General features: G+C 40.8%; 2 protein-coding genes across 7 annotated transcripts in view; both read left to right on the top strand.

Moving 5' to 3' along the window:
* Positions 1–1,734: 1,734 nt before the first annotated feature.
* On the top strand, positions 1,735–10,567 carry sp3b (Sp3b transcription factor). 6 transcript variants are annotated; one of them, XM_026933507.3, is made up of 6 exons: positions 1,735–1,964; positions 2,330–2,433; positions 5,152–6,343; positions 7,305–7,494; positions 7,815–8,011; positions 9,248–10,567. In XM_026933507.3, the coding sequence occupies exons 1-6, from the start codon at positions 1,958–1,960 to the stop codon at positions 9,523–9,525; spliced, it is 1,968 nt and encodes a 655-aa protein (XP_026789308.1). In that variant the 5' UTR covers positions 1,735–1,957; the 3' UTR covers positions 9,526–10,567. The 6 variants fall into 6 exon arrangements, with proteins under 6 accessions (XP_026789308.1, XP_026789307.1, XP_034153986.1 ...); XM_026933506.3 differs by having other exon boundaries at positions 1,736–1,964; positions 5,149–6,343; XM_034298095.2 differs by having other exon boundaries at positions 1,737–2,004.
* A 4,020-nt stretch (positions 10,568–14,587) lies between these two features.
* Positions 14,588–25,256, top strand: part of dnah9l (dynein, axonemal, heavy polypeptide 9 like) — a 46,750-nt gene continuing 36,081 nt past the window's right edge. The window contains exons 1-20 of the mRNA XM_053230468.1: positions 14,588–15,661; positions 16,054–16,197; positions 17,009–17,193; positions 17,873–18,068; positions 18,520–18,619; positions 18,745–18,956; positions 19,261–19,503; positions 19,789–19,956; positions 20,166–20,282; positions 20,420–20,557; positions 20,715–20,839; positions 20,957–21,152; positions 21,270–21,374; positions 21,505–21,677; positions 22,302–22,524; positions 22,656–22,985; positions 23,090–23,344; positions 23,807–23,976; positions 24,628–24,850; positions 24,966–25,082. Of these exons, the coding sequence (XP_053086443.1) occupies positions 15,416–15,661; positions 16,054–16,197; positions 17,009–17,193; positions 17,873–18,068; positions 18,520–18,619; positions 18,745–18,956; positions 19,261–19,503; positions 19,789–19,956; positions 20,166–20,282; positions 20,420–20,557; positions 20,715–20,839; positions 20,957–21,152; positions 21,270–21,374; positions 21,505–21,677; positions 22,302–22,524; positions 22,656–22,985; positions 23,090–23,344; positions 23,807–23,976; positions 24,628–24,850; positions 24,966–25,082 (3,666 nt within the window). The 5' untranslated portion in view covers positions 14,588–15,415. The remainder of the gene's footprint in view (positions 15,662–16,053; positions 16,198–17,008; positions 17,194–17,872; positions 18,069–18,519; positions 18,620–18,744; positions 18,957–19,260; positions 19,504–19,788; positions 19,957–20,165; positions 20,283–20,419; positions 20,558–20,714; positions 20,840–20,956; positions 21,153–21,269; positions 21,375–21,504; positions 21,678–22,301; positions 22,525–22,655; positions 22,986–23,089; positions 23,345–23,806; positions 23,977–24,627; positions 24,851–24,965; positions 25,083–25,256) is intronic.

Here is a 25,256-nt window from a genome sequence, read left to right as displayed (position 1 = left end):
CTTTTAGACACTGTATCTCCTCAAACAGCCATACACACACGTTACTGCATTAATATTTCAATTCTCAATTAAATTATATCCGTAAAAACCTGTAAAAGTAATGTACTTAATTAAATCCAGGACTCAAATGCAGGACCATAAAGTGAATAAAGAGCTCTCTAAAGACTGCCAGCTAATGGGCATAAGGCACTTTCCTATAACTAAAGGTTATTAGTACAATGTCTATGATCATGAGAAAATGCAATGAGTAATGAGTGACATTTAAGCTTAAAGATATAGGGATGTTGTGTAGTTTAATTTTAACACAGTGTTGGGTCACTTTCATGCATTTTCAGGCAAACAGCTCACTATTAAGGAGTTAATTTTAAAACTTGACCACCCTGCAAATCAACTCAGCAGTGAAAATCTGAACCTGATTTCTGGGCATTTGGTGCTCTTAAGTGTTTCCTTTAATTTTCCTGCAACTTCATTTAGGAGTGAAAATACTGATCTTTATAAAATGATGTTCTTAGAATGATTTTTGTCAGAGAACAAGTGAGTAGTTTTGCCAACTGTTCAAGTGGGAGAATGATTTTAATAATAGTAGTAGTATAAATAAATGCACTATATGGCCATAGGTTTGTGCACACCTGACCATCACACCCATATGTTTCTTCCTCAAACTGTTCCCACAAAGTTGGAAGTACACAGTTGTACAGAATGTCATTGTATGCTGTAGCATTACAATTTCCCTTCACTGGAACTAAGAGACTAAACTTGTTCCAGCATGACAATGCCCCTGTACACAAAGCGAGCTCCATGAAGACATGGTGTGTGAAGGTTGGAGTGGAAGAACTCGAGTGTCCTGTACAGAGACCTGCCCCCAACCCCACTGAACACCTTTGGGATGAACTGGAACACCGACTGAACCCCAGACCTCCTCACCAACATCAGCGCCTGATCTCACTAATGCTCTTGTAGCTGAATGAACACAAATCCCCACAGCCACGCTCCAACATCTAGTGGAAAGCCTTCCCAGAAGAGTGGAGCTCATTATAACAGCACAGGGGGAATGCGAGTGTGATGGTCAGGTGTCCGTATACTTTTGGCTATGTAGTGTATATGTGCAAAATAAACTCGCCTAGAAATAGGAAGCTATAAATAGATAAAAAGCTACTTCGGACAGTCTATAGTATAGTTATTAAACTGTGGACACATCCGGGTCCTGCAGCTGTTTCCGCAAACTAGTTTGTTTACCCAAGAGTGTAAACTGACACCTCTTGATGCCTGAGGGTTTGTGTGTGTGTTTTCCAAACGGCTGTTATTGTTCGCTACACAGAGACAGCTTTTGTTTCAGACTTGTGTATTTTAATCATACAGAGTTCCTGAAAAAACTCCTGAGACGAACTTCTTTTTTTTTTTTTTTCCTTTTTACATACTGACATTTTTTTGGCTGCGTCCCAAACCACATAAAAGTACGCCACGGCGTGTTTAATGTAGCATTTAATACAAAAGTATGCGACTTTCTTGTTATCTTTTGAAGTGTTTATAAAGACTGGCAGACGTAATTAAATCTATGAACCTTTCTGGCACTGGAAATTATTCACTCGCTTTTCTAAAACCGTCGAAGAGCTCTATCCATCCATCCATCTGGGCAAACAACAAACAGGAAACGCTCGTGGCGAAATTTTGACTGACATGCGCGTCCGACCAATCAGAGCTCGAAGAGTCGAATGGCGCAGCCAATCGTTTCAAAACAAGAAAAGAAAAGCGGGGCGGGACTTCCGCTACGTGAAGCAACTTCCACCGTCCAAGCTCAGAAGCCCCACCTTTTGCGTTTCCCGCACCGTCAATCAAAATAGAAAAAAAAGAAAAAAAATCGACCCGAATCTCCGATCACAGCCCGCCTTTGATTAAAACAATCATGTTTGGAGTTTAAATGAACAGATAACCTTGCTATTTTTTAGCCTTTCGCGCTATGACTGGTACGTAAACACTTAAACCGATCGAAGCACAGCACCGCCGGTGAGTTTGGAGCAGCCTTTAGCAACGCTAGCTTAGCTAAAGTCTTTAATCTTTTTTTTCCCCTCAGCAGCTATGCTAGCACTTAGCTAGGCTAGTTAGTTAGCCTGACTTTAACAAAGTAAAACACTTCATTCGAGCGTGAATAAAAGTGCTCGGGTGTGATAAGGAGTGAAGCCTCGGGTTCAGCTGAATGTCTGCTGTAGTTGGAGAACTAAAGTCCTTCTTATTCTTAGTAGGTTTGTGGAAGTCGCTGAGAAATTAAATTTCGCTGTGTTTGTTGTTTTCTCTCTCTCTCTCTCTCTCTCTCTCTCTCTTTTCCCTGCAGCCCCAGAACAGCCAGCGAAGCAGCAGGAAATGGCTGCCTTGGACGCGGACGGCAGTCAGAGCGACTTTCTGCAGCCCGCCGCAGGAGCCGCCGCCTCGGACCAGGTATTTCCCCCGAGCTCCGGTGCTCGTGTCGCGCGTTTTAACGAACCGCTGAGGGGGAAAAATATAAGCGCTCGGGGAGCCGAAAGTCAAAACCGCTTCCCGTGAGCCTTCGGTCTGTACGGCCACCCACTTTCTTAGGCTTTATAAACCCGCCCATTGTGGGTCGGACAGCCTCGGCACACCGGCGCTTTAAACCCGCTTTCACCTGCACTGCTCCGGCCGCTGGGTCACCCCCCTACCTCTACTTCTCTGTCTCTCTCTCTCTCTCTCTCTCTCCCTCTCCCCCTTTGTCTCACTCTCTCTCTCTCTCTCTCTCTCTCTCTCCCCTTTTGTCTCACTCTCTCACTGTCTGTCTCTCTCTTTCACTCTCTCATTCTCCATCTGTCTCCCTCTCTCTCTCACTCTGTCTGTCTGTCTGTCTCTCTCTCTCAATCTCTCTCTCTCTCTTTCACTGTCTGTCTCTCTCTTTCACTCTCTCATTCTCCATCTGTCTCCCTCTCTCTCTCACTCTATCTGTCTGTCTGTCTGTCTCTCTCTCTCAATCTCTCTCTCTCTCTTTCACTGTCTGTCTCTCTCTTTCACTCTTTCTGTCTCATTCTCCATCTGTCTCCCTCTCTCTCTCACTCTGTTTCTCTCTCTCTCTCTCTCTCTCTCTCTCTCTCTCTCTCTCTCCCCTTTTGTCTCACTCTCTCACTGTCTGTCTCTCTCTTTCACTCTTTCTGTCTCATTCTCTCGTTCTCCATCTGTCTCCCTCTCTCTCACTCTGTTTCTCTCTCTCTCTCACTCTCTCTCTCTCTCTCTCTCCCCTTTTGTCTCACTCTCTCACTGTCTGTCTCTCTCTTTCACTCTCTCTGTCTCACTCTCTCATTCTCTATCTGTCTCCCTGTCTCTCTCTCTCTCACACACACTCTGTCTCTCTGTCCCTGTGCCTCTCTCTGTCTCTCTCACTTTCTGTCTCTCTCTCTCTGTATTGATCTCTCTTTTCCCCTTCTCTGTATCTCTCTCTCTCTCTATCTATCTATCTATCTATCAGTCTGCCTTCTGAGTGTGATCAGTCTCTGTTGTTGGAAAGCATGTTCCCGATCCTTAATCTTATTTATGAGCAAATGTACTGGAACATACTAGAACACAGTGAGGACCGATATTGTGAAAATTTGATATTGCAATACTTACACAATCGTGATGCGCAATATTAAATTTAGCTGATAAAGCACCAAGAAACTTATGATTTTTCAAAATCCAATATGTACACAAAACTAGATGTTTATCATATTGAATATATTGTCATATCATCACCAAAAAGTTTTTTTTTTGCCAGTAATTTATCTAATCTTATTCATGTTATTCATGAGCACATACTAGAACACAAGAAGCAGGTGATATTATGAAAAATATGATATTACGATATTTATGCAGTGTTTTGGTTTTGCTATTAAATCACAAAGAGAATTTTTTACACAAAGTGAAAGTATTTAACAGAATAAAGGAAAAAAACAAACATATAGGAGCACTGACACCTGTCGATACTCATAATACTCAGAGAAGTGAATCATGATTGTTATAATATTGCGATTTTGATAGTATATTGTCATATCGTTTACGTTTTTGGCCAGTAATTTATAATTTATTAGCTTAAGTGCACAGAATGTTCCAGATCCTTGATCATATTCATGGGCAGATGTACCAGAACATAAGGAAGGGTGATATTATGAAAATATTATATTGCAGTATTTATTTAGCTATTAAAGCAAAGAAAAAAGAGCGATCATATGATATAAATTCTGCAGTTTTTCACAATCCAATATTTCAAAATCTGAAGTATTCAGTATATATGGCCCTTTCAGACCTGTTTCAGAGCAACATTGATGATTTTTGGTTTCACACTGCACATAACTAAACAAACCAGAAAGAAAAAGTGAACTTTGCCTGTGTGCTGCCTAAATAAATTATTACATTGTTAAATAAATAACTAGTTTAAAACATTTTTGTATTGCATTCATTGCTTATCTTCTCTTTCTATTCATCGGTCTAAATATTCTCAGAGAAATGCATCATGATGTTAATATATTGCGATTTTTATATTGTCATGTCGTTCAGCCATAACAAGCAAAGCAAAGTATTAACCAGTAATTTCTTTAATAAAGATAAAATAATATTTGGCAATTGTTAAATAAATCATTTTTGAATGAGATTTTTAAGAGTTTTCATTAGCGTTTAAAAACAAACTCATGACTAATTTACAATTCTACAACCTGCACTTCACCTAACTGAATCATAGAGTAACATGTATAATGTACACACACTCACTCACACACACACACACACACACACAAACATGCACACACGTGTCACTGTACCATTAGTGACAGTTTCAACCTTTGTGCCGGTGAATGCGTGTTCAGTCATTGTCGACGAATGTTTGTTAGCATAAGCGTCTTCATGTAACGTAAGCATTTTCACTAGGGGGCAGCGTTACGTGCACCAAACCAGAACTACGTTTTTTTTTATTTCGGTGGTCCTGTTCCAGGAATTTCTTACCCATTCCCTGTTTTTGTAATGGTTTGAAGATATGTCATATAAGTCATATAATTACACACCTCCATTTTGTGTTTGCTTTTAGGATATAATTTATTAAGGGATTGGGAAGATTTCTGCTTTTGTAGCACTTTATTACTGATTTTACTCATTGCCCCTCATTTTACTTCTCTTCCAAAGCAGACGACAGACCTCGCGTCCATCCAGCTCACTGGCTCGTCCGACCGCTGGGAGGTGCTCACCCCGGTTTCCACTGGTAAAGAGGACTCTGGTGTAGTACACTTACCCAGCGGGGGGATTGTGGGCACCAACGGGCAGTATGTGGTGCCACTGCAGACTGTACCAGGGCAGAGCCAGCCTGTTTTTGTCACCGCCGGGACAGACGGTGCCAGCACCAACGGCATCCAGTACCAGGTCATCCCGCAGCTCCAGAGTGCGGACGCGGCATCACTAGGTTACACTACGTCCACAGCTGATGGTGCCACGCTGGGAACGGACATCGCCATACTGCCCGACGGAACGCAGGGCATCTCCACGGCAACTAACACCAACGACCTGCAGGGTTTACTGGCGCAGACTGGACACGTGCAGCAGATCCCGAGCGTCTCGTTGGCAGGAAGCGGGTTCGCAGGGCAGGGCCAGGTGGTGGCTAACGTGCCAGTCGGATTGCCTGGAAACATCACGTTTGTGCCGATTAACAGCCTGAGCAACGCCGATTTAGAGTCCCTGGGCCTGGCTGGAGCTCAGACCATCGCTACGGGCGTCACAGCTGACGGTCAACTCATCATGACGGGCGACAGCACGGTCCAGAGCACACTGGATAAAACCAACAATGCCAACAGCTCCAACACCTTCGTTCCACCGACGTCAACCTCCTCGTCCACCACCACATCGCTGCCAGAGACGATAGACGGCACAGGGGTTCTGACCCAAGCCACAGCCGTTTCGGCCGGCCAGCAAGATCCGTCCTTCGTCCAGCAGAACCACGTGCCTACCTCCCTGCCTGCTGCTGTGCCTACGACCACCGAGCCCATGGTGCAGCTAGTGCCTGCGCAGACGGCAGAAGGTGCGGCACAGACGCTACAAAGCGTGCAGCTGCTCAACACAGGCACCTTCTTAATCCAGGCGCAGACCGTCTCGCCTACGGGCCAGATCCAGTGGCAGACTTTCCAGGTGCAGGGTGTGCAGAACCTACAGAACCTGCAGCTTCCTGGCGCCGGTGGAATGGCATCGCCGCAGATCACCATCGCCCCGGTGCAGACGCTGGCGCTTGGGCAGCCTGGCACCAGCATGCCCGCCGGACACATCCCCAACCTGCAGACGGTCACGGTCAACTCCATCACACAGGCCGAGCAGACCATGGAGAGTCCCTCAGGTAGAGAGACACACACACACACACACACACACACACGCACACTGCATTTTTCTGTTGATTTTTGCCTTTGATTTTGCATTGTTGTCTTGTTTCTTTTTGTCATGGTAAGTTATTTGCAATTTATGTAAACGTCTGCTCTTGACTGTATGTGCTGTTGTGCCAGAAGACGTGTCTGTCTGGGGCAATATAAATTCCACAAATACCTGACATCTCACCACTGCATGTTTAACCCTTTCATGCATAGTATTCACACTTACGGACAGTCAATTTAAGTTAATTTATATTTTTGTAATATAAGATTTAAATCAACTACAAATCACTTGAGCACGTTACAATACATCATGCTTATTGTTTGGGTTAATTGTCCTTCTTAATGCAGCAAGTATCTTACATTTATTTTTACAATCTTTCCAAATAAATCCCAGATTAATCCCAGATTAAGTTAAAAAAAAAAACTTATAACATTAGCTGTATGAAGCAACAGTCCCATATTTTGTTTAAAAATATTTTCTACAATTTTGATAATCAACATTAAAAACTTTAGATTTAAATGTTATCAGCTTTTGTTCATAAACACACTGGTAGGATTTATTTATTTATTTGTTTATTTATTTAAATTTTGGGTATAACCTTGTATTTTTTTTACACCCGTCGTATTCATACACATGGACAATCCATGAGATTTTTTAAAAATGTCAAATTTTATGTGACGTGCAATTTTTATTAATTTAAAAAAAGCACGTAAATCTGGATCCTTTCTTCTTTTTTTTTTTTTTTAAAGAATTTATACAAGAATAAATTACACTAAAATTACAAGTGACAGTAATACACCTTAAAGACTTCTTCACATGTCTGGATTCTCACCTTCTGTGATAGAGGAACTTGCTAGCTTTTTGCTAAACATGTAGTTTGTATGTTTTCTTTGTACACTTATTGATACTTGAATCTCATTATGTCTCAGACATTCATATCAAGGAGGAACCGGACTCAGACGATTGGCCGCTGAGCGGAGACTCAACCCTGAACACCAGCGACCTGTCGCACCTCCGCGTACGGATGCTAGATGAGGAGACGGAGGGGGTGGGACAGGAGGGGAAGAGGCTCCGGAGAGTAGCTTGTACCTGCCCTAACTGCAAGGAGGCAGGGGGAAGGTAAGACACACACACACACACACACACACACACACACACACACACACACAGAAAGATGGAGAAAAGCGATTTCTCATCATCCTGCAGGGTGGGAATGTGTAAAGGACTAAGTAAATACTATTTGAAATGTTCATTAACTGTATTTACATATTCAAGGCCAAAAACATGAATATGCAGTAGATTCCTAAAACTATGGAAGTCTGTAGAAACATGCTTCTTCCAGTAATGTGTTTTGTGTGAATCGCACACACAGCGTCATTTGATAGTCAAATTTAGAACAGTTGCTACAATGCTGTGTGTGTGTGTGTGTGTGTGTGTAGAGGCTCGGGCATGGGCAAGAAGAAGCAGCACATTTGCCACATCCCTGGATGTGGGAAGGTGTACGGTAAAACGTCTCACCTGCGCGCTCACCTGCGCTGGCACTCAGGCGAGAGGCCCTTCATCTGCTCCTGGAGTTACTGCGGCAAGAGATTCACACGCAGCGACGAGCTTCAGCGCCACCGCAGGACACACACAGGTACTGCGCCGTGCACTCGTCACGCTCCATTTAACCTGCACACGAAACCTTAAAATCCCTGCATGTCCATTCATAGTAATATTCATTATGATTATTTTAATATAATCATGTTAGGTGTTAAAATGATACCCTACAAACAACCATAATCAAATGTAAACTCTGTTCAGACTAATTGTTTGTTTACGTATTTTATTAGATATAGAAATTAAATACCAATTTTTTTTAATAGAACCATTTAATCATTGACTGAACCTAAGCCCCGCCTTCTTTTCTCAGCCACTCATTTGCCATTACACCAGTAAAATCTTATCAGTGAAGGCTAACCTTTAATATGACTTCTACCCTGTTAAAGCCTCAGCAAATAAATTAATAAATAAACCAAATAAATTAAGTACATTAGCAGGAACAGCTGAATCTGAAACAAAATCATGTAGCATCAATATTCCTGACATCTGTTTGCTGAATTTAACATCATTTAACATTTAATTTAAATAATTTAACATCATGAATTTTCTTTTATGCCACAGCACTACTGAATTCTCGACTCTGATTGGCCAGAAGGTGTTGATTAATTTTCTATAACAGCAGCTCTGACTGTAGTGCTGGCTGTAATTCCACTTTATATGAAATGCCCTGGTTCTAATAAGTTATCGTTTCTACAGTAACAGCTCTTTTTTTTAACAAAGAAATTGTATAATCGTCGATATGGTGAGGTTTTCTGTAGGAAGAAGTTTATTTAATATTTAGGAAGAGAGAGGAAAAAAGAGATGCTGCTGAGGGAAAAACTGTTTCTAGCTGCTATAACTAATTTGTTTCACAGATATTCCAAACCATTAAATGTAAAGATAAAAGGATAAAATGTGCAATGTGATGTTCATCAATAAATTAAAAATTGTAATCCTTGGCAAATTGCTGTGGTATAAGAGGAATAAAACACTTCAGGACATGCTGTCGGGCCACATCACCCCACCCCATCCCTGTTGTTTGATTAATTTCCCGTAAGAGCACGTCCCCAAGTGTGTTATTTTGTACGTAACTCGTACTAAAATATTTTTTTTACTTGATCTGTTTTGTCTGAATGAAGCTGGCACTTTTAGAAGCTTGACCTCTGTATTTTGGGAATCAATCCCTGGGGCTTGGGATTGATTCATCATTTGCCTGAACTTGTGTTTCGTCAGATAAGAAACGTGTACAGATTGTACATGTCGTTGATCCGCCAATGTCTTTTGTCCACAGGAGAGAAGAAGTTCGTGTGTCCGCAGTGCTCCAAGCGCTTTATGCGCAGCGACCATTTGGCCAAACACATTAAAACTCACCTGAACAAAAAAGGGCTAAACTCGGCCCCTGCAGCAGGGCAGACGGAGGCCATCGCCCCTCCGGACAGCATCATCACCGGGGGCGGGGCCACGCTCATCCTGACCAATCTGCCCCAGGCTGGCACCCAAGACATCCTCTCAAACTCTGACCTCCCGCTTCAGCTGGTCACTGTGTCTGCCAATGAGGTCATGGAGTGACCCAAACAAAAAAACAAAAAAAAAATGCCCACTTTCACAGCTGGCTTTTCACTATCAATTTTTATATATGTGATAAATATAAATATATATATATGAATATATATTTTAAAAAATTAATTATCAATTTATGCTCTGTAGCAGTCTTTTTTTGTACAAACAGGGGGGAAAAGGGGAGGGACAGGGACATTAAATGTGGTTTGGGTCTACACACACACACACACACACACACACACACACACAGGCACACACTCGTATACCTGCATATACAGTATATATGAATACACACTAACACGGAAATGCCTTATTTTGTATCATATCATACTCTGTAGTATATGATGCTGGACTTGCATGGATTTTTACTTTGTTCAAACTGTTCAGGGGATGATGGTAATGAGTGTGTGCATGAAAGAAATGGTACAGGGAGGGGTGTGTGTGAGTGAGTGTGTGTGTGTGTGTGTGTGTGTGTGTGTGAGAGAGAGAGAGAGAGAGAGAGAGAGAGAGAGTGAAAGTGTTTTGTGTGAATTTGGCAACGGCAGAGGGAAGCAACGTCCTCAGAGGGGAGAGATACTCACGATCTGTCCATCTTCCTCTTCAGTCCCTCTCTCTCTATCTCGGCTTGCCTCGGTCCAAACGTGTCTTCACTCTTACATTATGTTTCATTTCACATATTCTTTCACACTCTTTGTATATGATTGGAGGATTTTTTTTTTCCCTTCACTTTTTGAATTTTATTCAATCGTCCATATGCAACTCGGGTGACATGTCAGTCATGTAATACCTTTTTTTTTTTTTTTAATTTTTTTAAATTGTTTTATTTTCTGCTCTATATTCATGATGTGTTCCCTTGTTTTCTTCTTTTGCATTTTTTTCCCCTCCAGTCCCCAAGATTGTTAATAGCCACCATTTATTTTAGTACGTAACTGATTCTGTTGTATCATGGACACCTCGAATGAATTACTTTTTAAATGTGTAAAATTTTATGTTACTTTTATACTTTTTTTTTCAAATGGAACACAATTAAAGTCAGAATCCTTCCTATAACTTTGATAATTAATGTTTATTGATTACAATAGGTGTGCTGGTGTGTGTGTGTGTGTGTGTGTGTGTGTGTGGAGGGTATATTTAATGAATTGAATGCTTCAACAAAGCCAATGGTTTTATATTTTAGGGACTTTAGGAAACCATTATTTTGGCAACAACATTCATTATGTTATAAAGTATAAAAAACTCTGGGGAGTGCTGTTATAAGAAAATAATCAACGACAGGGTGGTGTGATAAAGCAGAGTTACTGTTTCCACTCCAAATTGTTATCAATTTCCCAATGCTAACATTTTCTATTTATTAAAGAACAGCATATTGTAAGTTTTATCCGTTTATAGTTACACATAAAGTTGTGGAACATACATAATACAAGTTCCTGTTATTGCTTACGTTACAGCAACTATAAACAGATGTTCTTTCACCAAACTCTCTTTCTTTATTTTTGAAGTTAGTAAGACCAAAAATGCATCTTGTCATGTTACTGGGAAACCGCATGTCCTGGAAACTTGAGTGTTACAAAGTGCTGATACTGGAGACTCCTTCCAAAAAGGCTGAATAAGCATCTCTGTACAAAACTTCACCATGTCAAAAATTACACATTTTTAAAGGTGCAATAGTCAATATTTTTCATTTCTTATAACTGCAAATAATATGGAAAAACCTGCGTTCAGGTCTGGAATGTGTGTTTGTGTTTGGAGTGGCCTCTTGTCAGTCATTTTATAGACACTCCCCCAACGCCTCTATACATCCTTATAAATCATTATGAGGAGAATTTTGCAAACTTATAGAGTTGTAACTTGAAATTGTCTTTCAGGCTCTAATTGAATCGCCAACACTTTCTGACCAATCAGAATCGAGAAAAAAAAAATTCAAATATTTAACTTATTCAACTGTAATTTGCCTTAAATCAGCCACCACTCATGTCAGAGCTGATGTTATAGAAAATCAACACATTCTGACCAATCAGATTCAAGAATTCATTAGGGTTATGATATAGGTGAATAATCCATGATTTTCCTTGTTTTAGTACTTTTTCAACCAGAGTGTTGTTCACTGGACAGGCTAATACTAAGCAATTTTAGTACTTTTAAATGTTTATAATTTTCCTGAGTCTAAATGACCTTTATTTCACTACATTTTCAAAAGCAAAGATTTTAATTTGGTTCATTTTCCTTGTTATCTACTGCAATATTAAGCAAGGAGACAGTTACATTTTAAATTTTCAAAATTTCGACCGTTATCCAATCACTAAAACGGATCCTCAGGTGTGTGAGTCGGCTCTCATTAAAGAGTCGACACATGGAGCCGGCTCGTTCGCGAACGACACTTTTCAACTCGACAGTCGAGTTCGATTCATGCCATCTTGGAGCCGACTCTCAAATCCCACTAGAATCAGAGAGTCGACTCTTTGTGGTCGACTCCCAAACCTACTCGGAGGGAAACCAAAGATGACTATGGTAAGAAAGCTCTTAAAATAGTTGTTACTATTATTTACTTATCAAATCTTAACTGTTTCTGAAGTAACTCTAGCGTTAATTATTTATATCTAGGTAAAGAAATGAACTTTATTTGGTTAGCTAAAGGCTAATTTGGCGAAGGCACGCGCCTGGAGGAGTCACATCAGTGTTTGCTTGATGTCGGACATTGAACAGTTATTTTTTTACGGGACCTAAATGAATTAATACACATTATATGGCTTTAAAATCCTTTCAGAAATCCTGTAAGCTCTTGTCAGGTTGCTTTCTAACGTTACGAGTGAAAAAATCATGCAAACACATGGTACTTCTCTCAACCTAGCATCAGTCAGGCTGTTAGTAAATTAAGGAGCTGCTATAAAGGAAACAGTTTCTGATTCACCTGCTAATACCACAAGTTATTTTCAAGAAAATAACACAACAGTAAATAACATGGATGCTCTAATGTTTTGTATTTCCCCAGACACTTTATGCCCAAGTTTCTCCTTCAGTGCTTCAGTGGATAATCTCACCTGGAAACTGAGCTGCTGCTGCAATCATAAAGACTGTGCAGTGCTCATCCTAGGACCCTTAATCACAATGTGCTTATACTGAACATCCTCTAAACACTCACAATCTCCTCCTGTAAACACACTTAGTACTGTGTGACCTGATAGTATACAGTTGTAAAAAAGTAATGATTTGTAATCCCACTATCTGGTGTTATCCAGAAAAGGATGTGTTCCCTTTAAAGTCTGGTTCCTCTCGAGGTTTCTGACTCATGCAGTGTTGCCAGATCTTTTCACAGGAACGTAGCTAAAGCACGCTTAAAAAGTCACTAGATGACGTCGCAGATTAATTTGCATGTTAATCTATTAATCATGATTATTGGCAAATCAAATTATAAATTAGGATACATGAAGAAGGAAGATTTTCATACAGTATACAATAGAATAGAATAGCATTTTCTCAGAATAGAAAATAATAGTGTCAAGCACACAGATTAAAAAGGATGGAATGGCAGTGAGTAGTCGTGGAAAAAGGTGAGTAGTTACTTGCTTTTATTACATATATATATATTGCAAAGAAATGGGAGAGTGGGATAAACAAACAATGATGATCAGTGATTGACTGTTTTGCACTTGCAACCAGACGTTACACACTGCTGTGAGTCGAGCAAAACCTGCTCTTTCAACTCATATATCATATCAGCTGTCATGATGTGAGCTGGAGAGCTCATTGAGTTCAGGATAGTCACTAACATCTGCTCAAAAAGTCACTAGATTTGTCGCTAAGCTCTTTTTTTGAATTACAGTTGCTAAAGGTTTCTAATAAAGCGCCAGATCTCGTGACCGAGTCTCTAAATTGGCAAGTTTGGCAGCTGGAGCTGGTCAGACCAAGCTTGATTTTTTTTTTTTTTTAGCAGGCACATAATTTCATTTCAATTCAGTTTTATTTGTATAGTGCTTTTAACAATGGGCATTGTCACAAAACATCTTTACAGAAATAAATACATTCAGGATATAAAATGTAAAATGTGTGGATTTATCCCTAATGAGCAAGCTAGAGGTGATGGTGAAGAGGAAAAACTCCCTGAGATGATGCGAGGAAGAAACCTTGAGAGGAACCAGACTCAAAAGAAAACCCATCCACATCTGGGTGACACTGGATAGTGTGATTATAAATAAATCCCTTCTATAACTGTGTACTACATGAACATATCATTTCACCTCTTTATCTGGTACGCCCGGTTGACTGTACATATAGAGTCACCTTGGTATGTGAAAACACCTACTCATGTCCATCCTCATACAAGAAACAAGGAACGAAGGTGATCAGTCATATTGTTTGCCTTTACTGATGGACTGGAATCCTATCCAGAGTGTATTCCCACCTCACACCCAGTGTTCCCGGGATTGGCTCTGGATTGGCATGAATTTATTGATAATAGTTTTTAACATAAAATTTTTGTTGTAAGATAATACTGGATTTTTTTTTTTTGCGTTCATGAGCCCTATTCAGATTGGATTAGTTTATCAGAGTAACATTTGTAATACTTTTTTTTTTTACCCGCCTCCTCAGTGATAAAAATCTCGCATCCGGGCAGCAATAAAATGATCATAGAAGCGGCGAGTTTCTAGTGGGCTGTATTTTCTACGGATGTTTTTGTGTCACGTGGTCAGTTCCTTAAATATGTAGTGTTAAATGCTGATAAATTCATAACTCTAAATGGTTAGCAGTTTGAATATAAACTATTAAATTATTTATAGTATTCATTTATCAGCATTTATCATTAGATATTTATGGAACTGGCAGTGATGCAACTAGTCATTATTTATTTTTAATTTATCATTAACTGAAAGTTGATGATATTGTGTATATGTGAATATAAAGTAATGTTTTATACCAGTAGCTGCTGTTATTTAATTAGCCTGGGGGCTCTCATTTTGCTTAATTATAATATTTTTTGGAATTCTTTCCCTGTGTAGTTGAGGTTTTACCACCTATATATATATATATATATTTGAGTGCCTCTTCTAAAGCATCCTTTTTTCGTTTTGTGATTCAGGAAGTGTTTAATATCTGGGGAGGGTCACTGATGTGTGTGTTGCGAGATTAAATACAGCAAGTACCAGCGGTCAAAAAGCTGTTTTGTAAAAGGCGAGGCGACAGCTGCATAGAAAATCACAGACATGTATCTGGATGGGACTAAAATGATCAGACATCCGCTGAGTTTGAAGAAAAACAGTAGGTAATTTGACCTGTAATTTTCTCAGAGGAGGACAGACCAAAATATTGACATGGCTGAGCCAAGTGGAAATAAAATCACAGAGAAGCTCCTGTGAAATAGGAAGACCTCATGTAAATTTAATTCTGTCTGAATAAGGCTATATTCTGTAAATATTAGAGGCGTAATGCAATTACATCTCAAGGAAATATAACATCAGATACTATAAAACGACTACTTAAGTATTTTCTCATGGGTTACTTACTTACTTACTTACTTTAGTTTTACCTTTAATTTAAGAATGACTATTGGGTCGTTGATGTAACACTGCTGTTTGGCGAGTGATGTGTCACTGTGTGTGGTGCTTATATGATACTTGGGATGCTCACATTTCTCAGGTTTCATTGGCAGCAGATGTACGTTACACCTGAGCGACACACACAGGCAGAGGGACACAAAGCCGCTCTGCCTTCCGTCACCATGGTGACCTGAACCTTCACCAGGGGTTCGATTTCCACTCACTGAACACACACTCATCCTTAGCATAAAACACAGGACAGCAACTATTAAAAGTGGATGTAAGTAAGAGAAGGTAAGTGGTCTGTTTTGTATTGTTTATGAAGCTGTATAAAAAAGTGTTTCTGACTTCTCTTCCTTTCTCTCAGCATGGCGGAGGGAGGCGTTCGTGTACCGTCCGGGCAGCTGAAAGTCAGCGCGCTCTCAGATGAACGAGTGGACTTCGTGAAGGAGCAGGTATTCACGGCTCTGCGGCTGAAGACAGACAAGTGGAACCGCTTCATCGGAGCAGAGGAGAACCAGAAGGCTTTGCTTGACTTTCTAGATCACGGCTGGGGCGAGCGCCTCGTTCTGTTCACAGGGCCGGGGGGGACGCTGCACATAGGAGACGAACAGGTGAGAGAAATATACACCCTCATAAGCCGTCATCATTAAATAAACAATACAGCGCACTATATAGGCTCTAGAGCACCATTATGTCATATCCTATGTGGTGGGCATATATAGTGAATAGGAAACGGTTTAGGATTTGTCCTCACTGTGTACTGGAGGCAGCTTTGAAAAGCATAATATACACTATGTACTACATTTACAGATGTAGATGTAGTGGATTGTGCACCAAAACCCACACTTTCCTTCATGAACAGACCTTCTGTTTATTTCTGTAATATCATACCAAGAAGTCCATGTCCTGTATACTGATGTACTCTTGGTATTGAAATAAGTGGCTGCTTATTTCCGGTGCTTTCACATCTGAAAGCGCTACGTCCCTGTTCTCCCCCCAAAAGAGCTCATCTCCGTGGAGGACCAAGCTGCTGTGTTTGCTGAAGAAACCCGGCCGTGGCGTTTCCAGAAGCTCCTTCCGTTCCCAGCTGTGGCTCAGCGAAGTGCCGGCGCAACCCCTGGACCACGCCCCCATCCTCGTCGGCCAGGTACAGCCACCCAAACATCAGCGTGACGTGATCGCAGAAATAACCAAATAAAATAAAATACCCTCATTATCGTTACGCAGGTGCAGTGGAAGTCTGTTTGCAGCTTTGATGCTTATATTAATAAAATCATATAAATAGTTTGTACGAGTACAAAAGATACTCAGGTATCATGAAAAAAATTACTTCACAAGTTTGCATCTTTCTTTCTTAATGTAATATAAATATTCTTTAATTCTATAAATATTCTTTAATAATTATTTGTCATTATTACGGTCTCCAGCATTTTTCTTATCCTAAATTTTAATAAACCTTTTCCTTTGATTTTGATCTTATTTTTAATAAGACAAATTGTCAAAATCCTTTTTTTATGGATAATTTGTGAAATAGAGGTACCTTTTCCTTCTTTTACCCAGAAACCGTGGTGAAGGCAAACTGTACACAGGAAAATGTTCAGTGTTATCAGGTCAAAATAACAAATAATTTATATAATAAGGCAGCAACAAGTGGATAGTACTAATCATGCAGCTTGAATCTTGTAACTAAATTGGTAGCTATAAGCTTCTATTAGTTTTTAGCAACAGGTAAGGATTAGCTTTGTAGCTCCTGTGTAAAAGTAAAGATTTTTTTTTTTTTTGATAGGTTCAGCTCACCCAAGCTGAAATTACAGTGGAAGTCAGATGCTGGCATCTGATTATGGAAATGCTTGCACAGTTGTTTGTGTATTTGGATGTGGTCTAGTTTCAAACCTGGCTTCATGATTTTGGCAATCGTGTGTATGTGTGTGTGTGTGTGTGTGTGTGTGTGTGTGAAGGTTCTGCTGTCAGTCCTGGCAAACCTTTTGAATCAGACAGGCTGGCCACGAGTGTTGGGCCAGGACATACGCAAGCATCTGGAGCAGCTGCGCAGTCGGGCAGTCACACTGCGAGGTCGTGCTCAGGGACGAACGCTGCTTCCCCTGCCTCTGAGTGTGGACAGGAGAGATGAGCAGCAGCTCAGGTTTGTGTGTGTGTGTGTGTGTGTGTATACCATACAGGTTTACTGTTACATTATGACTGTATCCCAGCCGTTACAATGCACAGTTTGTCCGCCCTCCTCTACCCTGGCTGTGAGGAGAGATAAATCACCACTGAGCAGATATTATTTGGATGGCAGTGTTAATGCTGGGGTTACAGTCCACAACCCAAAAAATATCCAACCAACATAATCCTACGGTCAGAAAGTGACACTGGTACAAGGCCAGAGCTTTGTATTGGGCAGTAAATTTTACCCACTGGAACGTCAGAAATTTCCCGAATAGAGATTTTGCGGTTTTCGGTTTCTTGGTTACATGACAAGCTACTTTATTTTTGTCTTATTAAATTCAAGAGAGAGAAAAAGAGAGATCGATTAAGGAACAACTTTTTATAGCTGCTAGGATGTAAAGTGATAACAGGATCTAAATCTTTTCCCAGATGTTCCATTACATTAAACTTAACTGTGACTAGATAAAAAGTTTGATCCATGAGTATGTCGTTCTTTAATTAGTAAACATGGTGTTATAGGAAACTAATCAACTTTGGTGTGGGAGAGTAGGTTTACCTGATGAAATGCCCAATGGAGCTACAAGGCAGGTGTTCTTAAGAAGTGTGTGTGTGTGTGTGTGTGTGTGTGTGTGTGTGTGTGTGTGTGTGTGTAGCTCTGATTTGTGTCTGATAGACCGTGCTTTGCTGTATGCTATTGAGACCATGGTGATAGAGTGGAGTCAGCAGATGGGCTCTGTGCTGCAGCGAGACTCTTCTCAGCTCCTGCGTCAGGGAGACCACGTGGGCCCCACAGCTGAGCTGCACTTCTGGGCTCATCAAAAAGAAAATCTGCAGGGAATTCAGAAACAGGTAGTAAGACAATATACTCACATTCAAGCATTCTGTCTGTTTCTCCAGGATTTTTTTGGATGATTAACAATTCTAGCTTTCTAAAACTTCATTTACTTGCTGTTTTCCAAAGTGTGGCACCATCTATCACCCTAAAGAGTTCTTTGTACTGTGTATCTGAGGAGAATGCTTAATGTTTCTATGTAGTCCCCTACAACAGAGGGTTCAAGTTAGAGATAGATAGTAGGTTCCTGAAGGGGTTCTGTATGTGGTTCTGAAAATATAACTCTCAGTCGTAGGGTTCCACATAGATATAAACCAAAAAATCTTTTAGGGTGCTAGATATAACCTTGTTTTTTTTTTTTATCTGCACTAAAGGACACATTTGACTTCCCAAAAAAACATTGAGGAATCCTTTTTTAATAAGTGTGTGTGTGTGTGTGTGTGTGTGTGTGTGTGTGTGTGTGTGTAGCTGCAAAATCCAAAAGTTCACCAGGTGCTTGAGATTCTGCGAAGGATCAACAGCAGTTATTACACCTCTTTTCATGACATCATCCAAAAAGTAAACTATGGTAACGAATTAAATTTATTTACACCTTATACACACATAGATAAAAAAAAAATTATGAATGTGTATTCTAAGGTAAATTGCTGTCTGTGTTGCTTGTGTGTGTGTGTGTGTGTGTGTGTGTGTTAGCGGTGGTGGAGGCGGAGGACATCGACCTTCACCTGAAGCCCCTGCGAAAACTCATTGTGGCGTTTGAGGAGCGGAGCTTCACCAACCTGGAGCCGCTTTTCCCGGCTCTCTCTCACACACTCGCTCTCATCTGGACGCACTCGCACTTTTACTGCTCCCCGCCACGCATCGTCACACTCCTTACTGAGTTCTGCAACCTGCTCATCGACAAGGTGTGTGTGTGTGAGAGGAGACGAGAGAGAGTGTGTGTGCCGCAGTAGTGGTAGGCTAGTAGGAAAAACTCATAAAAATTGCACAACTCAGTGTTATAGTTTGTTGTGTACCTCTTGTGGCTAAGACACTGATTTTTTTCTTCATGTTATCATCTGTATGAGTGTTGCTTCATTTAAATGGTACAAGGGTTTGTCATCATATCTGTTCCTGTTTTCTGTATTAGAGTGAAAAAGCATTGTACATACGTGCTCAGTGCACATCTGTTCTGTATCCTGCGGTGTGTGTGTGTGTGTGCGCGCACAGGCGATGGTGTATCTGATCCCAGAGGAGCTTTTTAAGATGGAGCTGGAGGAGGGTGTAGAGCGTGTGCAGAGGGCGCTGCAGGTGTTTCGGGCATTTAAACACTCTTTCCAGCAGTACAGAGACAGACTGAGCCCAATGGGGCCTTACAGTCAGCTGGGACGTTCTGTCAAACCCTGGGATTTTCCCTCGCAGCTCATCTTCCAGCGCACTGATCGCATCAATGAGAGGCTGCTCATGATCGAGGTGAGTGATTAAAATATAATTGACATTTAATAGCTCTGTTTTCAGTGTGCTAATAACAATTATGGATCTTAATTAAGGGTTAGAATATTTGGGCTATATTTTTAATTTTTTTTTGGTATGTGGGTGTGTGGGTTTTTTTATTTGTGCTGTTAAGTATGTATATTGTGACGAAAACATGTGATTCAGTGATTCTGAATTATCAGTCACCTTAATTAAGGAGTCTAAGGAGTAATAAAAAGAGAGTTCAACAAAAGATATGAGCGATGTGTGTTTTGCGTGTGTTAGGAGCTGTTTGCGTCAGCGTTGGACTTCCTGAAGCTGGAACGCGTGGAGCTGGGTGGCTCCAGAGGAAAAATTCTCAGCGAGATGGTTTATAGGATGAATGATGAGTTTCATGACAGCTGGAGAATCTTCAGGGAAAGCAAATATGACCCTTTGGACTACAGTAAAGAGGTTTTGTATTGCGTGCACACACACACACACACACACACACACACACACACACTTCCACAGAAACACACTGACTGCCCCAATAACATCAAAAAACTCATCATTTGATTATAAACTAAATGTCGAATGCCACTGAAGCGAACATATTAATGCTAAATATTTAAGGTAGGTAGGTTTTTCTTGAACACTGCTATGCTCAACATGCGTTGTAGGACTTTGTGCGAGATTACAATCGCATCGTGGAACAGAATCATGACTTTGACCAGCGACTGGGGACAGTGTTGAGCCTGGCCTTCCAGCACTCTTCCAGCCTAGAGTCGGCCTTCAAGGTAACACACACTCGTAGTTGTATTAGAATTGTGTTATATATGGAGTTCTGTTTGCTGTTAAGAAAATGGAGCACTGAATCAACATCTGTGTGTGTGTGTGTGTGTGTGTGTGTGTGTGTGTGCGCGCGCGTATGTAGCTATTGCAGATCTTTGGCACTCTGTTGGAGAGGCCGAGGGTTCACCAGCTGTTTGCTCCAAACTATTCCCTGCTTCTGGCCATGTTTCAGGAGGAGGTCAATCTCTGCCAGCATATACTAGATACCCACAGGGAGAGGGTAACAGTGTGTGTGTGTGTGTGTGTGTGTGTTAAGATCTTTTTGAGGACCAAACGTCCCCACAAAATTAGGAATATCTGACATTTTTTAACCTTGTCGGGACATTTGGTTTGGTTTAATTCTGACAGTTACTAAAGTTTGAGTGTTTCTTATGCAGTTGCAAAATGGCTGCCCAGTTCTCGGTAAAAACCTGCCACCTGTAGCTGGAAACCTGAAATGGTCACAAGAGCTCAGAGAGAGAATTCTGAGCAACCGCAGCAACCTTAATCACCTCACACACGTGTATGTTTTTCTCTCGCAACTGCTAAGTCATTTTCATACAGTGTATTGTTTGTCAGATTCATAAAGAATGTATGATGTATTTATATCTACTATATACTGTGTGTGTGTGTGTGTCAGGCCGTTAGACAGTCCTGAGGCGGAGCAGGTGTTGCGAGCATGTGAGTGTGTCTTGGAGGTACTCGATCAGCTGGATGAAGAGATGTACGCTACCTGGTGTGTGGGGTTAGACGAACTGTGCCACATGCACATGAATGAACCGCTGCTCTCGCTGGATGAGGAGAGCGGTCTGTACCATGTCAGCTTTAACCCTGTGGTAAGAAAAGTAGACATCCAAAAACACACACACACACACAAATATTTGTCAGTTTCTTTCTTGTTTTTTGGTTTTATCTATACTCCCTTGCTCTTTGCGTGTGTGTGATCATGTTAGTTGACTTCGGTGTTGAGGGAGGTGAAGTATTTTGGGCTGCTGAGGAATCATAACGTACCCAATGCTGCACTGCACCTCTACTCCAAACAAGAGACACTCTACGTGGTGAGGTTGCTCTGAAGTGTGTGTGTGTGTGTGTGTGTTGGGTTTGTGCACATCAGCATCTCTGTACTGTTTTGTGCTCATCATAAATGTTAGTGTCCACCTTCTTTCACCTTTGTGTGTGTGTATGCAGTACACTACGACACTCTCTCAGGTCACTCAGTGGTACAATAAGCTCCACAGCACTATTCTGGATGTTGAGCTGCGATTGGTGGAAGCAGAGATGGAGGAAGTGAGACGCACTCTAAGCCCCGCCCTCAAGGACCTGAGGTGGAGTCAGGAGGAGCTCTGGGATTACATCAAGAGGTTGTATACTCTCAGTGATGTCATTATTCTGGCTACCATATTCAATAGATTCAATATGTTTTTATTCTTTACTGCTTTTTCTCTTTAATATTTCCTGTTTGTTTATGCACTTTTTTTATTCGTAATATTCTGTTTTATAAACAAAAAATTTTTTCTCCTGAAGTTGCCACGAGGATGCAGAGCTGTCATCATGGTTACTTTTGAAGAGTCAAAAAATAAGAGTCTATTTCTAAGTGTGTTTTTTCACAGTGTTGATGTCTCGCAATATATTTTTATTACTAAAATTAAGTAGTGTCCAAACCTTTGAATAGCATTGTTCGAGAATAATGTACATCAGCATTCTATTCTTGATCATATTATTTGCATTAGCACCCCCAAGAGGAAATCATTGTTAAAAAAAAAAAAAACATTACAGAAAAAAGGTCAGTGCTGCTATTATTTCCAGGAGAGAGTCTTCACCTTTGAGAGTCTTGAGAGTCTTCAATATTGTGTCGGATTGCAGCAAAATATTTAGTCATTTATTTTATATGTTAATGTTCATAAAGGGTGCAAATTCCAGATTCCAGAGTGCCCTATAGCTCTTCCAGCATATAATAAAGAGTGACGTGATTTCCTTGTGCGCAGCACACGTGATCTGGTGCACGGCATATCCGAGCGAGTACAGAAAAGCCAGGCGAACCTGGACACTGTGCACGGACTGATGGGAGTTTTCAGCCAGTCGGCTTGTGTCAGACGCAGGAGCAGTCTCCGCGGGGAGCTGCTTTACGTGGCTGATGTGGAGGAAAAATTCAAACAGCAGTACAGGCTTGTCTCTGAAACAGGAGAGAGAATACACACACTTGTACAGGTTCATTTCCTCTTCTGCATTTTGTATCCTCATTTTTTTTGTTCTGAGGTGAGCGTTTACATAAAATACCAAATCGCACAATGGAGATCCATTTTGTCTTTTATATTTCATTCTCTCGCCGTCTCACTCAGGAAAATGCCGTTCTCCTGGGTGCTGATGTCGACTCCGAGTCTTGGGAGGCTTACACACAGCATGTGGACCGCATGGTTCTGGGCGGATTCTGCAGTGCCGTGCGCTGCTCTCTACAGTACCTAGTCGATAACACGGACTCGGCTCTGCGCATAGCACCACTGTTCGAGGTCCAGCTGACCCTGACCTCTGATATGACCTTTCACCCCTCGCTTGACCTCTCCAAGACAGGCAACTTCTATTACATCATTGACAAGATGGTGGCTGATATATTTAAAATGGCCTCCTACATGAACAGAGTTGCCAAGCACAAAAAGGCAGAGACCTACCAGGTGTGTGTGTGTGTGTGTGTGTGTGTGTGAGTGAGAGATGCTGCAGGTGGACATGTAAGTCTCTGCACATGTGTACATGTGTCTATGTGTGTGTTACACTGCAGGTGGATATCGCCCAGGTGCCGGAGTTGTGTGATCTGGCTCAGCTGATTCGCACCCGCGCCCGGGCGATCATTTCTAAAGTGAAAGAGTTTCAGAACTCGTTCAGCTCTTATCGGTACCTGTGGACTGGAGACAGGGCGGAGTTTATGAGACAGTTCCTGCTCTACGGCCACGCCCTCTCAGCAGAGGAGGTGGAGCTGTACGCCGATTACGAGCTCACCAAGAATCCGCCCAAACTGGACAACTTTAAAGAGCAAGTGAGAATCGTAGACACTTCTGCTTCCAGTAACTTTCGTCTACAATTTTTAGCAAGATATATTTGTCTCTTTCCAAAATAGCATATATACACGCATACGACTCGTAGAAAACCCATTCTAAATTAAATTTAAGGACGCATCGAAAGCTGTCTTGGTGGTACTAACAATTCAGTATGGTCAAAAATACTGAATAAAAGGAGCAGGTATACATTATATATTGTATATTATATTATAGATATATCTGTTATTAACAAATTAATACATTTTTTTATTCACGTTTATCCTCAAAACCTCAGAAGTGCCATTACTATGTATGTACATTGCACTTCTTTTCCAAAAGGAAGACTTTTCAAATTCGTCCAGTCACTTTTAGTGTATTTAAAGCAGTTCTGAAATAATTTCTTCTTACCTGTGTGTGTGTGTGTGTGTGTGTGTGTGTGTGTGTGTGTGTGTGTGGTTTAGATCCACGAGTTTGAGAGTCTGTATGAGGCAGTGCAGGCGCTGGAGGAGAAGAGGGTGTTCGGTGGCTGGTGTCAGGTCGACATCAAACCATTTAAAATCTCCCTCATGAACACCATCAAGAAGTGGAGCTGGATGTTCAAAGAGCATCTGCTCAACCATGTCAACAACAGGTGACACTCACACACACACACACACACACACACACACGGATATACATGTATTTAGTTGTTCATGGTAACATTACAATAGGATTATATTTGGTATATTGACTTAATTAAAAAAGCATCTTCCATAAGGTCAAAGTGGCCTCAACATCATATCCATAACATAAATATGATTTTAAAAATACCTTTTAATATTGCTGCACTTTTACAGAAAAATTAAAATATATACAGTGATTTTTGTGTCTCTGGAATTTTTTCAGATTTTTTTTTAAATGCTGTCTTTTGGAATTATGAGTCAAGGTTCAAAAATGAATTAAATAAAGTAAATTTGTATTCCATAATTTGAATTTGCAATTTATGTTTTAAGATGGAGATAATGTATTCAAATTTCGATTTTTGTAGTAAAAAATTTGATTTAAATTTGTGCAGCAGTACATCTGAGATTGGGTGCACTGAATTTAAAATATGTTATGCTGAAACAATTTTTAAACAATTTGTAGAGCTGATTATTTAAATTTAAAATTCGATTTATTGTAATTTTAAGATGATACATTATTTTACAACATTTAAATGCAGTTCCACTTGGCACCAATATTCCACAGAAATCCACTAAACTTCTGTCTATCTAGTGTTTACTTCTCTCCGTCCTTGTTATAGTGTGCAGGACTTGTCGAGCTTCATCGAGAACACCGAGTGTGGTTTAGGGAAGAGTGTGAAGGATGGAGATTACGCTGGTCTGGTGGACATCATGGGTCACCTGATGGCGATCAGAGACAGACAGCAGAACACCGAGCAGCAGTTCAAACCACTCAAATCTACATCAGATCTGCTGAAGACCTACAACCAACAGCTGCCGGAGCACGTCTATGCCCTGCTGGAGGTACACACACACACACACACACACACACACACACACACACACACGCACAGATCTTGTGTTGTGTAATGTTGTCCTGATTTAAATGAACAGACTTCCTCACACACACTATTTTCAGGAACTGCCTGATAAATGGAAGAATCTGAAGAAAGTGGCCTTCACTGTAAAACACGAAGTCGCTCCTCTGCAGTCTAACGAGGTTGCCGTCATCCGAAGGAAGTGCGTCCGCTTTGAGGTGAATAGGATCATCATAGAAGACCTAATTTAATAACATGAAAAATTATATTTATGTATATTCGAGTCACTTTTGTTAATAATATATATTTTGCGTATGTGAAGTTCACAGACAAATTAGATTTGAAGGTTTATAGTTTCTGCTGTGGCAGGGACAAAATAATTTAGAAAAGAG

This window comes from Pangasianodon hypophthalmus, chromosome 2 (genome assembly GCF_027358585.1).
Source record: "Pangasianodon hypophthalmus isolate fPanHyp1 chromosome 2, fPanHyp1.pri, whole genome shotgun sequence".
NCBI classification, from domain to species: domain Eukaryota; kingdom Metazoa; phylum Chordata; class Actinopteri; order Siluriformes; family Pangasiidae; genus Pangasianodon; species Pangasianodon hypophthalmus.
The sequence above is the reverse complement of the archived record's forward strand: the minus strand, read 5'-3'. Positions and strand labels throughout refer to the sequence as shown.